This window comes from Dipteris shenzhenensis, chromosome 10 (assembly GCF_047967505.1).
Source record: "Dipteris shenzhenensis isolate YYH24624 ecotype China chromosome 10, Dip_SZ_1.0, whole genome shotgun sequence".
Classification (NCBI taxonomy): Eukaryota; Viridiplantae; Streptophyta; class Polypodiopsida; order Gleicheniales; family Dipteridaceae; genus Dipteris; species Dipteris shenzhenensis.
Window position 1 is genome coordinate 15004472 of NC_141605.1, and position 16106 is coordinate 15020577.

The 16106-nt window shown below is 38.6% G+C and overlaps 1 protein-coding gene across 2 annotated transcripts; it reads right to left on the reverse strand.

The window, feature by feature from the left end:
• Positions 1–3698: 3698 nt before the first annotated feature.
• On the reverse strand, positions 3699–10262 carry LOC147897449 (leucine-rich repeat receptor protein kinase HPCA1-like). 2 transcript variants are annotated; one of them, XM_087380304.1, is made up of 19 exons: positions 9951–10262; positions 9436–9565; positions 9254–9325; positions 9097–9171; positions 8911–8982; positions 8630–8797; positions 8431–8505; positions 8235–8306; positions 7996–8070; positions 7759–7827; positions 7559–7633; positions 7337–7408; positions 7110–7235; positions 6533–7011; positions 6200–6349; positions 5948–6090; positions 5535–5754; positions 5206–5444; positions 3699–4968 (listed from the first exon to the last, which is right to left on the reverse strand). In XM_087380304.1, the coding sequence occupies exons 1-19, from the start codon at positions 10042–10044 to the stop codon at positions 4486–4488; spliced, it is 2889 nt and encodes a 962-aa protein (XP_087236430.1). In that variant the 5' UTR covers positions 10045–10262; the 3' UTR covers positions 3699–4485. The 2 variants fall into 2 exon arrangements, with proteins under 2 accessions (XP_087236430.1, XP_087236431.1); XM_087380305.1 differs by lacking the exons at positions 9254–9325; positions 9436–9565; positions 9951–10262 and having other exon boundaries at positions 8630–8784; positions 9097–9161.
• Between the last annotated feature and the right edge of the window lie 5844 nt (positions 10263–16106).

Sequence of the window (16106 nt, forward strand, 5' to 3'; positions counted from 1 at the left end):
GTAATTTTGAGTTGGAAAACTTTGTAGAGAGTGTATTATTTGTTCAAAAGACTTTCTAGCACAGGTGTTGGAAAACGGTCAAGCTTTTTACTACATGTCATGCCTATAGCTTTGGTTTTGCATGCTACTCTAGGAGATGGCTCTTGATTTGTACATTTTATGTTGCAAATTAAGTGCACCAAAACTATTTGAAGAAAGAGAGGAGAAGTAGAAGAAAATTTGTTCAACCTGAGAAGTAATATGTGGACACACTTTCTTCCAAAATCAGAATGGAGCATGGATGATGATAGCAACAACCCATTAAGAGGAATTTTGGAGAAGAGGGAGTTGTTCTTGCAATTCCTCTTATGCACATTTTGCAAGGAGGGTGGTGGTTTTAAATATGCTTGTTGGAGCAGGTGGGTTCATCAAGGTGAGGGCAAAGGCTGGTGTGCACGTTATGGTGTGGATTCTAATCAGTAGATTGTGAATAGATCTTGAGACATTGAGGTGAGTTAACATAGTTGCATGTAATGGTAGTAGAAGAAGGTCATGGTAAGATCAAGGGGTTCTCGAGTTGAGTTGTTGATGTTGAAATTTTGATAAGAGATACTGATTTTCTTCATAGGAATTATTTTGTAGTCTTGAAAAGGAGAACTAACACAAAATGACACTTAAAGTAGTGCATTGTCTTGCTATGCAGAAAACATGGCTAGGCACAATGTGGAATAGTGGGAAATATGTGAGAAAGGCATCATTAAAGAAGTCTAGAGAAGAAATCATTGGATTTACGTAAATGATATTGCTATGGAGGAGTAGCCCCTTCTCTATCTATTAATGAGCACCTCAACCAACTTCCATGTCTTGCCTTTGGATTTCTAAAACTTTTATGTCTCCGCTTTCGAGACACTTTGTTTTAGATCATATTTTGGTGTACTTCACCTTCATTTTGAGCAGAACTTTATATTTTACGATAGCATGTTGCTAGAGATTTTCTTTATTAGGCCAATGGGTAGTTTTTTGACTTCTATCCCATTAATTTGAATTGATATTTTATACAGTTTTGCAGTAGCACAATTATTTGCATCATCTAGAATCTTTTGGCACTGTATCTCAAAATGAATTTTCATGATTACCAAATCATAGTCACTAGTTATGTTTTGAGATTGCAAGTTACACTTAGCTAGCCACTAGCTATATGTTTTGCAATTGTGTTTTCCTAAAAAAGCACACAAAACTCGCAAAAAATAAACTCGCATATGTCAAAACCCAAAAAAATACATAGATTGTAGCAATGCTCCAACCCATCCAATCTTTATATGTGGCATGTTTATGTTGTGGCGATGCCCCACCAACACCTCCAATCTTTATATGTGGCATGTTTATTATCTATACAATATGCAAGGACCTCTACAAGGATTCTTTTGAAGCCTTTTTTCAAGATTCCCATAATATTACTATGTATTTGAAAGTATATATATTTTTCCCTTAAGCTAGGAGAGTATATATATTACATTCACTCTCCTAGCCCAAAAAGGAGTCATTGTTGTTTTTCTTATCATTTGCTTGCCATTGTTGTTGAGTGAACTCTTTGTTTCACTTCCACAAGCTCTTGAGCATGCTTCTCCTCTTAGCTTTGCATTGCATAGCCTCCAACATTCCTTTAGTGTAGTTTGTGCTGAGAGGTCCCCCAGTATAGACATCGATTTGTGCCTCTTTCGCCTTTATATAGGCTCCTCAATTGTAGATTCTACCGAGGCTTGCTCATAACCAACACGAGCTTGCTTTCTTGAGCTTCTCAGGCCTTGTTTCTAGTGCCTCAACCTTTGCCTACATGATCTCTCTCTTTCTATGTGTCATGACTCATGGGTTTTCATTCATACATAGAGGCCTATGAAAACAATCCAAGAAACATGCAGCTTAACAAATTCCATGGACACATTGTCATTAAGGCTTTCCTATTTTTGTGTATTTTGCATCTATAAGACTTTAATTCTTACTCTTCAGAACTTTTATTTGGTAGCATGTGAAGTCTAAAACATATCACAAGGGGTGTATAATATCACCACAATATCGAATTTTGTCCTTTTTGCAATAACTTTTCTTTTGCATTGCACTTACAATAGGAAGGTGTATAGGTTTTGCATAAAAGGACTATTATAAGTTTTAATCTTGATCTATTCATGTCATATATATGCATGTTTTATGAAAAAGAGTATGTTTAACCTGTCCATTAAGTATAACAACTCGTAAGTGTACATTTCAATGGCTTTCCTATGTTTATTTTTATGTTTTGAATTTCTCAAAATGTGGTGGGTTATAATGTAATATTATGGTTTGCTATATCCACAAATAAGGGAATTCTTTTAACAAATTGTTATCATTTTGACGTAGTCAAAGGCAACAATGTATTCTCATTAGGAAATTGTTCAAAGGCTAACAGATCTTATGAAGTAGTAAAAGTTGACTTTTGTTAGTATCAATTGCGAGGGTAGCATAGTTCTAGATTGCATATGGATTCTTTTTCGGTGAGAGTCAATAACTTTTTACTACCAACTCTTCCTACTACTTTTGTCTTGACTAATACGCGCTAGAAGCAGGGCATGTGCTGTGATAGTATAATCGATCATGATCACACATCATGCTAAATGTAGCCACCTAACAAAGTAAGCCCCATGGTTTTTCTTTTAATAGGGCAATAATTGAGTAAATCATGGGGCCCTTCCTACTACTTTTGTCTTGACTAATATGCTCTAGAAGTAGGGCGTGTGTTGTGATAGTATAGTCGATCATGATCACACGTTATGCTAAATGTAGCCACCTAACAAAGTAAGCCCCATGATTTTTCTTTTAATAGGGCAATAATTGAGTAAATCAAGGAAAATATGAAACGGACTTTATTCTTCATAGACTCCCTTTTAGCAATTAAGGCTTAGTACATGAGTTACGGTATACTCCTAAAGATTCAATCCGCTGGGTTAATAATAGGTGATTAGCAAATATTTCATGGTCGTTAAATTTGTAGTCTTCGTGAAACTCATTTGGCATGGATGGGCTACAAATACTAAACCTAGCTAGACAAATGGGCCCCACTGATATATTCAAAAGGCCCCTAATTTGACCAATCAATCCATTTTCCCGACTTGTAATTAGAAGAGGGGTGTTTATCTTTTGTTTGGGGATTCAATCATTTGGTAAAAAGGGGTCAATTATTCCGATGGAGCTATCATTGGGGACCTCTCCAAATTCACCCAAAATGCATGGATCCAAATTGTTTATCTCAAATTGCACAAAGCTAATTTAAGCTTTTAAATGTCTACTTTATTGTCATAATAATTTCATGGTTAATTTTGATGCTAGTACAAAATGAGACGTGGAACATGCTAGAATAACACATTTAAAATTATAAATGAAAAGAATGTACTAAGACTTAAATTCATGCAAAAGAAGAAACCAATGTCAGAATCCAAATACAGTAGAGGCAAATAATCAACACATGTTTTACCATAAAGAAGTCTTCAATGCTTCCCTTTTAAAGCATTAGGATAAACCTTCCTTTCCAGTTACTAAACACACTTGCATCATCATGCATAAGGTATGTTCCTATGGCCTTGTACATAAAAACTTAATTTCTTAATCTATACTCATGCACTTTGACTCATAGTCCTGAGCAAAGCCCTCTATTTATTATAAAAGCTCGTATGTCAAAAAAATGCTTTCTTTTTATTACAAAGGCCTCATGTGACATACATGAGCAAAAATTACACATACAAATGGTAAATCAAATTTACAATAAGGCCCAAAAAGGTGTGATCACATAAAAATTGGATTTTGAGAGGTGATTAGTCATGTACATTCAAGGACACCCACTTGGTGTTGCAAACATCTTCGAAATTGGCATTTACCTTGTGTGTTTCATCCACATAGTTGTAAGAGGTATGTGATAAGATGGAAGTAAGAGAATAAGTCTTTTGGGGGAACGAGAAGAAGCTTAAAGGAGGTATAAGGAGAGAGAGAGAGAGAGAGAGAGAGAGAGAGAGAGAGAGATGTGTGCTAAGTACGGAAGGTAGTCTTTTGGGACAAGATGGGAGGAAAATTGAGTGAAACTAAGGGGAGAGTGAGGTGGGTGTGTGAGAGGAGAGAAAGGAGAGAGAGAGAGAGAGTCATACAGAGAGAGAGAGTGTGTGTGTGTGCGTGTGAGAGAGAGAGAGAGAGAGAGAGAGGAGAGAGAGGAGGGGGGCTTTTAGTGAGTAGTCACCCCCACATACACTCACTAACCATAGCGTGGATACCCACTTCTCATGGTCAGACCATCAGATCATACCCTTCCTATCGATATATAATAACTGTGGAACTGCACCATAAGAAGCCGAGGCCTGCCTTGGATATATATATATATATATATGCGTCATTGACATGCTACTGCACACGATCAGAAGGTGAAGAATCTTGCCTTGTATGTGCATTGCTCTCGTACACTACACATTGCTTCTCGGATCTCGCTCATCACTTGGGCTCTACAGTTCTGGGCATGGCCGCATAGCTTCCAGTATACTTGAACGAACTCTCAGGATTTGCCTTTGTCATGTATGGAGACCCCTCAGCATACAACAGTGCTGAGCGATCTTCCTCCTTTTCTATGCTCAGGGTCCCTAAGCGCACTGTTGGTGACACAGATTCCAGCTCTTTCACCACCTCAGCCATTGTGGGTCGAGATACTGGATCATCCTCCACACAGCTCAATGCCAACTCCACAAACCTTTCCAATGACTTGGCTGGATACTCTGCCAGATTTGGATCCACCAACGATTTCACTACAGCTTCCATTCCTCCTTGTGCCATTGCTGTTCTCACTTCTCTCACCACATACTTGCCCCCATGAATCGGTGGCCTTCCTGTCACCAGCTCCAACAACACCACACCAAAACTGTACACATCGCTAAACTCTGTCAATCGATTGGTCATGAAATAGTCTGGGTCCAAGTATCCCTGCATTCAGCAGCCACATGATTTTAGCACCCCTCCCCTCTAAACTCAGAAACAAAAACAGACTCGAGAATCTTTGTGCAGCAGGTGACATTTCCTTCACACAACGAATGATGCTACAATGGGTTCTGCAACCACAGATAAGGAGTTGCTACAACAGAAGGCGGTGCTACATTCTCTTCATTACATGAGGAAGTTGCTCCTACACTGACTCTGGACACACTGCCCTGCCCATCTTACCAGTGTTCCTTTCACTTCTGTCGACATAGGGGTCGTGCCATCCTCGTCAGGCGCAAGCTTGGAGAGACCAAAATCTGCCACCTTAGCGACTAACTTGTCGTCCAGAAGAATGTTGCTCGACTTTATGTCTCTGTGAATGATGGGTGGATTAGCTTCACTATGCAAATAAGCAATTCCCCTTGCAGAACCCAGGGCAAGTGCCATCCTCCTTTCCCAATCCACGTTGAGGCCAGTCCGGCCTGAAAAAAATCAACAATATCATTACTCAGATCTCTGCTCAAAATAAGTGCTTGTGCTTCCATTGAACCTTGTCACAAATCGAATTATACCTGACAAGCATTCTCTTATCGTCCCGTTTGGCATATACTCGTATACGAGCATTTGCTCGCCTTCTTCGAAACAGAAGCCGATCAGACCAACCAGGTTTCTGTGGTGCACCCTTGACAAAAGCTCTATCTCATTTTTGAACTCTGTCGCACCTTGTAAAGAGTTGGCCCCTGCCCTTTTAACTGCCACTCGGTCGCCCGTCAAAAGGAATCCTTTGTACACCTGCGCAGAAAATGGAAAAATGTTGGAAAGCGCTTGCAAACGCTATTGACAGCACTAAATTCCTCTGCTCGTTAGTAACGTACCATCCACAGTGTGGATATCAGAGTTCAGCATAAACAAGTTGAAGATCGATATAAATACAGTCAAACGGGCCAAACATCCAAAACACACGGCTTTTGGGACGGAAAGGTACCTTTCCATATCCTCCTTCACCGATCTCATTGTTTTGGCTAAAATTGTTGGTACATTTTCTTATTTCATCCAGTGAAAACCAGCGAGCACCTTTTAGTTGAGGAATATCTGCGGTCTCTCCTTGACTAGCTGCAATCCAAGAAGCTGCAAATACCCGACAAAAATGAGCCCGTTACCCTCCAATGCATGCGTGGTCATGGAAATCAACAAAATAAAAAATTGCTTCATTGGATGAAATGGTAAGAATACCCACCAAAAGGCTTATTTTGCTTCTCTGCTATCTCGGCTCTCTTTTTCTGTTTGCAAGCATACGTTGCAATGACAATGATCGCAATAACAAACACTGACACACCGACGCCTATACCAACCTTGGCACCTGTGCTGAGTTTGTTCACTACCACCACTGCACCATGAAAATCAAGGAGAGTGTGAACAAAGAATAATTATAGGCGATAAATGAGAAACAGTGGGTTTACAAGAATAATTGATAGAGAGAAAATTCGGAATGGGACGAGATAACACATATGAAATGCCTATAAGACCTTTGCCCAATCGATGAATGGGTGAGGGGTCTTCTCTGAATTACCTGAATTGTAAGGAGTGCCCATAAATGCACAAATCAAGGGTCCGATGACTGGAAATTCGACATCCTGATTTTTGAGTACGTAGGCTATACGGACTGCCTCGTTTGGAATCCATAAATCGGTGGTGTTGCGTGGAAACACCGAAACCATCACTTGAGTACTCGAGATGACGTTTACCACTACCTGGCTGTCGAGGAACGTCCGATTTGTATTAGAATGAAGTGTCAGCCCACTTGCAAACTGCTCCTCCATTAAAGAGATGTTGTAGTCTGTCAAAAGGGGAATTTTCGTTGCAAGAAAGGTAACGTTGCCCACAACAGGGCGGAAGCATTGGCAATTTCCAGGATATTTAGGATTGGTTGCATATTCATCGGGGCAACCATTCGTGCAAGATGAAGCCGGGGCCGCAGCAGGAGGTGTGACAGATTGTGAACTCGTGCAATTAATTGAGTTATTGGTACAGTAGGGATTTCCAGCCAATCTGGAAATGAATCAAGCAAAAGTATGTCAACAGACAACGCACGTACGTAAAATCATATCTATGGACGGCCCGGGTATGCTGAGAACAAGAACACTCACAGTAATTGTTGTGTGTAATTGCCTTTGTCGAGTCCGATTATACTATTGTCCGTCACGTTTACGATAAGAAGTGAGGAGCTTGCGTTGAGGGACAACGTGCCGTTCAATTTGTTCGACCCAAGCGTTCTGTAATTACGTTACAAAAAATACATATATAACTTTCAGCCTCTCCATTCTTTTGGCACGTCGACTGCTAGCCCGATGTATGGAATTCATGAAATACTTACACATTGGAGATGTGCGAGAGCATAAAAATATCCGAGGGTATCTCGCCAGTCAAGTTTACAGATTGGAGCGATCTGTAAAAGAAGGATGTGGGAGGATCAAACGATTAAACATTTGCCCAGCTTATTAATGTGGCTGTCTGTATGAAAAATTGTGAATTTTGGCCTCCTACTGACGAACGGTTGGACAAACAAAGCAATTCATAAACAAGATATCCGACTTACAGCAAGTAGAGATTTGTCAAATTTGCGACCCAACTTGGAAACGGAGAAGCGTCGAATGGATTGTTGCTAAGGTCCCTGCCATGGGTAAAAACGAGGCCATGAATTTCAAGTAGTCGCATTTCTTCGTTTGAATCAACGAAAGCAGAAAATAGAGTCCAAAACGACATGTATAACAACGTGCTACTTGTAAAATTTCTTACAGAATTTGTAGATTGGTATTGCTCGAAAGGTCTGGAAGTTGGCCAGTTAAACTGTTGTGATTTAGCTGCCTGTGGCCCAGAAGAAAGCAAATGGGATATGAGACAACGTCAGCCTCTCATTAAGGGGAAAATTATGACTTTGAATGGGAAAACGTCTGAATTTTAGAAAACAATTTCTGAGACGTTGCAACTAACTAGAACATGATGGAGAGAGAAGTAAGGAGCTTTGTAGCATACAGTGTGGCGAGATTTTGAATGAGACTGATGTTAGCTGAAGGAACTGAGCCAGTGAGCTGATTGGAATCAAGTCGCCTGCCCAAATGAAAGCAAATCGTGAAGAATGGAACATTTGACTAAAACAGAACACAGAAACCATAAGACACACAACAATTGGGTACAACAGAACACAGAAACCATAAGAAATGTAGCTTTCCCCATTATTGAAGTAAGAGCATATGGTGGGCATTTTCACTTACACTATTTGAACATATTTCAGATCACCAATCGAGGAGGATATATTTCCTGAGAAATTGTTATCGTGTAGCAATCTGGTCACGAAAGCTCAAAGTGTCAATGGTTTGGAGCACCTAACTGATAGAATCATGAATTGTACCTTACTTTCCCCATAGCAGCAAACCTTATGCAGAGCAAAAATTGGCAGAACCCACTCACAGATGTTGCAGCTGCATCTGAGAGTTGAAGATGGACGATGGAATGCTCCCTGAGAATGAATTATTTTGTAGATGGCTGTCATGACAGAAGCAGACCAATTCATGCCCAAAATCCATGCAAGGCTGAGTTTATATATTTAAACGAGTACTGGCATTTATACTACCTTTGCCCTAAGATAAATTTGTTAGGTTTTACTCACAAATGAACTGCATTTGTTAAGTTGTTCAGGCCAGTTCCAGTGCTACTTGAAGTTGAATCTGGCACAGTCCCATTGAGATTATTGCTCGATATATCCAGCCACAACATTTGCTTCAAAAAACCGATGCTTGGAGGTAATTGTCCCGAGAAGGAGTTCTGAGTCAAGCCCCTGTATTATTTAGTAAAGCCGAGTATTACAGGTGTAAAATTTTTTGAATTGGCCAATCAACACAAGCGGAAGCAACTATTTGCCAATAATGCAAGTTTTCGATATGTACTTACAGGTATTGTAAGTTAAGTAGATTCCCTATCTCCGATGGAATCGAGCCGGAGAAATTACAAAACTGCACAAAACTGCAAAGTTTTCACATAGTTAGGCGGACAGCCCATTAATTTGCCTCTCTAAAGGACTGCCGAAGAATGGTGGCAAACATTGCAAAAGAAGGGAATTGATGTGAAGAGGATTACAATTTCACCAATTGGGTCAAATTTCCAATTTGAGTAGGAAGAGTGCCTCCTAGCTTTGGATTAGATGACAGGTCCCTACATATATAGAGAAGCAGTCAGAAGGTACCTCACTTGAATAATAATTGTAAAGATTTGAAGCAGGCTTTAAGAAGCGTACAAATCTGTCAAATTGGTCAAGTCTCCAATCTGAGCAGGGAGATTTCCATTCAGATCTTGATTGATTAGAAGCCTGCCAACATTGAAAGAGAACAACGTATAAAATTTTCCCGTCCGATTGAACTGGCATCACATCTGCAGTTCACGGAAAAATCTGTAATGATGAAAAGGGTGAAATTGTACAATTTAGTGACTCGCGTGTTGGTGGCGTCGCATGCGACACCTAGCCATTGGTTTGTGCAAGGATCGGTGTTGGTGTCCCAGGAGGAAGGATTTGAAGACCAAGCTGTGTGGAGAGCGATAAGTGCTGTCACTGCAACATTCAACCCACAAGAGCTAGAGTTGGAAACCGAGCGGAGAAATCATCTGGAGTGTCCAAAACTATGCTAACATCCAAGGATTTCAATCCTTGTTTCTGTGCATATAGAAACACTCTGCTTGATCCTTCTGTGCAAGAAGCGTTCATTTTAGAACCGACTTCGTGCTGCCCATTTCAGCAAAGGGAAAGCGGTGCTTCATTCTTCTGTGGAAGAAGCGTTCACTTATGAGCTGCCCATTTCAGCGCAGCGCGGAAGCTGATGGTTTGCAACATGTGGCAGGAAGCATTTACGCCTCATTCGCGTCCCAACCGGATGCTGTCGCAAACCGTGAGAGAACGGGCAAAATCTGGAGAAGAGAGGATGCGAAAGGGGACTAACCATCGTGAGGATCGGTGGTGGAAGAGGAGGGGGAAGGGAGGGAGGAGAGGAGGGAGAGGAAGAGGCAGAGGAAGAGGGAGGAGAAGCGGGTCATAACGCGAAGGGAGTGTGTCGTGCGTCAACAAAGGAAAGCTTAGAGCTGGATGCAGAGGGGAGGGGAGGATGGAAAGGAGGAGGAGGAGATGGGAAGGGAAGGAAAGCTTAGAGTTGAATGGTGATCGCCATAGCCAGGAGCTCAAAGGTGATCGATCGCCATAGCCATCGCCAACAGAAGAAGATGAACAAGACAACTACAAAGAAGAAGAAGACGACGACGACGTGTTCCGGCCCTCCTTAAGTCTCTTATTCCACCGCTTGAAAAATTATTGGTAGCTCCTTTGTCTGTTTTTCCACTTATTCCGCCGTCTTAGACTACATGACCCCGTCCACGCTCTCCCCCACCGTCCATCTCTCCCCCGATCTACGGTCCTCGTTTCTTTCAGGTTATATTATTTGCACGTGTTTTGTCCTTGCCTCTCACTCTTTTCCACATTCCAAGCTTGGCTCTTCCCACACACGTACTTTTATGGGATCCTACAACTTTTTCAACTTCCCCCTGTCTTATTTAAATAGCCTCAAATAGAGAAACTTTCAAGTTTCAAGAATCTCTCGAGAAACTTTCAAGTTTTTTTTAAGGATCACAAGATTTCTTAGGATTTTAAACTCTCAACATTAAGTAGAAACTTTCAAGTTTTTGAGCATCACAAGGTTTCTTAGGATTTTAAGATTTCAAGGATAAGACAACTCTCAAACATTAAGTCACTCACCACAAGGTTTCTTAGAAGTTAGGATTTTAAAATTGCAAGGATAAGACACCTCTCAAACATAAGTTTTCTCTATTTTTCTTTAAACTCCCAAGAATGATCTTCTCACCTAACAAATTCTTGAGGTAACCTTGAAATTTGAAGCTCCATTGTGTATATTTTAGTGGTCTTTTGTGTGAATAGTGGTGGACACAAGTCCTCCAAACCATATTACGTAAAGCACGAGTGCACAAGTGCGCATGGGCACTACCTCTCCGTATATTGCGAAGCGCTCATGCCTTACGTATATAGAACACCTCCTAGTCCCTTCCTAGTCTTATCTAATGGTTACATTTAGCTTCATGTAAGCAAACCTTATTTACTTGGCCAACACTAGGGCATTTTATGAGACTCTAAAATCTTGCGAAGCCATGTGGCACATTCGAAGCCATTAGATCAATTGAACTATTATTAGCTACTTATAGTTAGCAACTGGCCCATATACTTAGCAACTCGCCAAGCATTCTAGTTTAAAAAGAATAATCACACGTTGAAATTCACAAAAAGGAGAATCCAACACTCCACCATAGCCTTCCCTCTAAGGAGGCGGTGCTAACACATCTAAGACCTAAGCTAAAAGTAACCTAAACTAAGCTAACCATCATTGCTCTACCTTAACCAATAACTTTCCTATGATTAGAGATCACCTTTCAACCCAATCCATCTTTTGGTGTGATGGCTTCACTTGTTTCATTTATCTAGCTTGATTTTTTTTTCCTCAAATGAAAAGCACGAGTTGATGTGTGAGACTTTTTTTCAAAGAAAAGAAGAGGCCTTTCTAAAATTATGTCCCTACTCCATAGTCCATGGACTCTGTTATTGGTTCATGTTCATGTTAGCACACACCCTAGCCACACAAATCTTCACACAATTGCATGGTCACCCGCCTTACCTTTTGCATAAGTCAGGCTAACAGTCTAGCTTGTACCTACAAGCTTAATGGTAACATTGATTTGGTCAGAGGACAAGCTCCCCTTGGTCTCTAAAATGAAAGCATCCCTTCATCACACATATTGCAAGAAAATGGGAGCCTTCTCAAAACAAGATCCCTTCCACCTCAACAAATCAAAACATCCATAATTGCCATGCACTCTTTTGTTACCCACCACCTCAAAACATTTTGTTACCCATCACCTCCGAAACTTTTCTAATTGAACAATCTCCCTACAAACGCTTGTATCATTGAAAGCCATGGAAAGTTCACAAGAAAAGGGCAATTACAAACTACAAATCATTTTTAGCAATCCCTAAAATCCCTCCATCACATGTACCAATGACAAGGCCTCCATCAGACCATTGCTTTCACTACAAAGAATCAAAACCCCTAAACATCCACATGGGACAAAGATGCTATCACATCATACCTATGGTCCACAAACATGTTTACGGATAAAGCTTATGATAGGGCCTAACCTTTCAAGACTTTTTGGAGGAAAAATCAGGAGGCAAGGGAAGCATTAGGTGGAGTTGTCCACATCTATGTACTTGCTTTCAAAGGTATTCCAACACCCCTACATTCATGCCTAGTAGGCACTCAATGGTAGTAATGGAGGGTAGGCATGATGACACACCTGCTTTACACACTTTAAAGAAGCTATCTTACACTCATTCTCCTTGACTTCAAAATGTAAAGATTCTATTGGCATACAAAAACATTAGGAGCACAAATTTAGGAATAGTTCAACATGATATTTTAGACTTCAAAAACTCGATTAGCTCCATGGAAGTAGATGATTCTCATGTACACCTAAAGGGTAATTATGACATTAACTTTAAAACATACCCTCATACAAGCGATAAATGTTGAAAAGGAATTCAAAATATTTGTTAAATTTTGTTTCAAAGCTACTGGATGTCAATAGTCTATAATAATTACACTGTATAAATAGGACAAAATCTACATACTTAAAACTATAATTTATGAATATAAACAAAATAGAACACTAATTTATGGGTCATGATGATTGCTATTGACACTTACTTGTGATGTAAACTTACAATTGTGCGTACCATTGAGTATTGACCCTTTTGAGATTGATGAGCATGGTCTATTGAGTTGTGGCATTAAATTTGCAATTGTGTGCATGTTGAGGGTAGAAACCTCTTTAAGACTATTGAGCGGTGACCTTTTTAAGACTTATCAACAAGATGTACTTCTTATGTTACTACCTTTTCCCTAACAAGGTGGAATTGTACTTCATTGTTCTTTGTCTTGGACCAAGAGAGTGCACCTAAAAATCATAACCATACAATGTGGGTTCAAACATAAGGGGGATTTTCCTCTAGTCAATCGAAAAAATATATACATATCTAGAAGGGCTTTCAATTCACAAAATTGGTGAATCAAATTTTTTGTAAAGCAAAAAGGATGTAGGACATATGTAGATAGGGGCTTCAATAGTAACCCTTGAGTTCACATTGTATGTAGGTTTTCGAGATCCAAGAATGACCACTACTACAATCAACATCCATTTATGATGCATGTTTAGATCCTAACATGCCCTTTTCAAGACACCTCTAGTATCGACAGAACTAAAGTATGATTATCACACTTGTATTCCATGTTGTGCATCACAATCACATTGCAAAAGTGTGACAAATTAAGAATCGCAATGCATATCATAAGCATTACAAAGTAATCACAAGCTTCAAAGATTGTTGTCCATTGTCATATCAGTAAAAGTATACTTGCAAGAGTAAAAAATATTACATCCATGGCATGACATTACTTTGTGAATATCACCACTACTAAAATGTGACTATTGGAATTGAATGGAGTTGTTGCAAACAAGTTGTGTGAGAATGACTAAATTGCATGCAATCACTATGCTATAAATGTTCAAAATTTTATACTTATAAGACACTTGATTAAGAAAGGTGTAAATTTTGCAAAATGCTTGTGTAAATTGCAATAAAAATATATTTTAGAATAACTTTATTGATATTTGAAATTTCAAAGGCAATCAATTGCATCTTTTAACAATTACCATCATTCAATAGCTATTGGGTGATTATCAATATCGAAGTAGAGTTGTTGAGACCAAGCTATGTATTGCAAGTGAACACAATGCTATAAAAATAAAGCATGTTCACAATTTTTTTGTTTAAGGAACAAATGATTCACGTGTAAAGTTTAAACATATTTGTATAAATTGCAATACTAGTTTATTTTAGAATAATTTTTTGCTAATATCCAAGCATAAATTGCATCCTTCACATTATTGCAAAATATTGATACTCACAATGTGTTTTAAGTAGGTTTTGTACATAGGAAAAAAGCCACTTTAGATAGCTAAGGTTTTTGTCTATAGTAAAAGGACCCTTCAAGGAATACATTTACCATGTTGGGGGTTTCATACCAAGGATAATGCTCATACAATGCCTTAACTTTATAATTTGACACTACACATGTACAAAAAAATACTCTCCCATATTCAAGGTTTATTCTAACAATGCCATAACTTAATAATTCAACATTAAGCTCGTACAAAAGCAGATTCTCCCATGCTCAAGGGTTATCACTAATTACATGAATGAATCACAACACATATTGTGGACAACAAACAAATGCTTGTGTAATTTAATTACTCTACTAGATCATTTAAACTAAACCCTTAACCCCTAATAGCTCTCACCTTATTTGTCTATTAGCTTGCTAATCTATACTTTCCATGTCTCTATTCTAAAAGCACTTCATCTCAATAGATGATTCTATACATATAACTTGACTTCAAGCAAAACATAATTGAAAAGGCCTTTATTTTTTGATGGATAAGTAAAATTGATTTATTGGATGACTAGTGGAGAGAGTTGAATTAGGCTAAGGTCAAAGAGATAGCTTTAAAATTTGATGCAAGGTGGGATTTGAACTCAAGACAACCTTTATCCACTTATAGGATATTTTTACTTAGCTACGTGAGATGTTGTGAGTGTTATTACTTCTTACCCTTGTAAATAAGAGGGAGGGAGGGATTCCATCATGTTCCCATAATTCACTCCCCCCTCCCCCCCTTCCCCTTAATACACGCAAACGCATGCACATGCATGCGCGCACGCGCACACACACACACACACACACACACACACACATACACACATTTTTCCTTTAGGCAATCTATTAAGGACACAATTAATACATTTTAAAACTCTTTTAAATTGAGGCAATCTATTAAGGACACAATTTGAAACCCAATTCCTTATTTGACTTGAAATTATTGAACGTGTAATTCTTTACTTTATATGATAAGTATGACAATAGAAGTCCATGAAGGTGCATTATAAAAATTTGTGTGTATTAAAGGCAAGACAAAAATTATGAAGGTGCATCATAAGAATTGTGTCTATTAAAGACAAGGTCAAAATTGGGATGGGGAGAGGGTGTGAGGAAAAATATGTAATACAATTAGAAGTTTGTTCACAAGACTACATAAAAACCCTATATGCTAGATTCATTCAAGGGCTATTACTAAAGCCCCTAATCTATAAAGCTTTACCCTTCATGAAAAATCCCTTGTCTCTATACAAACTTGCAACTTTTTATCAAACTCCCATTTAAAAATGTTTCCAAATAACTAAAAATTTATAAAAATTTGAAGTTTTTCATGATAAAAGAAACCCTTTTGTTAAAACCACATGTTATATTCACATCTTTTTGAGTGATGAGTTGGTGGAGTCCTTGTCTTGTTCTTCAACCTTCATGGCATGTCGCAAGACATTCAACAAGCTGGGATTTTAAATGCAAATTTTAACAAAGAATTCATATAAGTAAGAGCTAAATTTTGACACATTATAATGTTTTCACATTTTCAAGTGTAAAAATTATATGAAAGTAGGGATCTCGAATTATCTTTTGAATGCATATTGGTTTGGGGAATATTTATATAACGACCTCCCCAGAAAGGATAAATGATGTAAATAACACTTTGAAACTCAACCATCAAAGTGTCTACGTGTGTTCATACATAGAATGCATCATGGTAAAATAAGATATGAAATGAAAACTAATACAAATCGATCATAACTTCTTGAATACTTGAAAGTTAAAAAAACATAAGGATAGTCAATAATAACAAGATCCTAATTTGAAGGTTCAATTGCTTAGTCAATATAAAATGCAATGGGCAATGCTTCCTTGACCTTGACATAATGATTCCAATCCGAATGACTTATCTTCCTTGGTATTGACACAAAGACTATTGAGAGATTACTAAAAGTTGGAAAGAAGCTACAAATCTTTAAAAAACAGAAGGATAGTCAATGACAAGATCCTAATTAAAATGTTCAATTGCTTCATCGATATCAAATTCAATGGGCA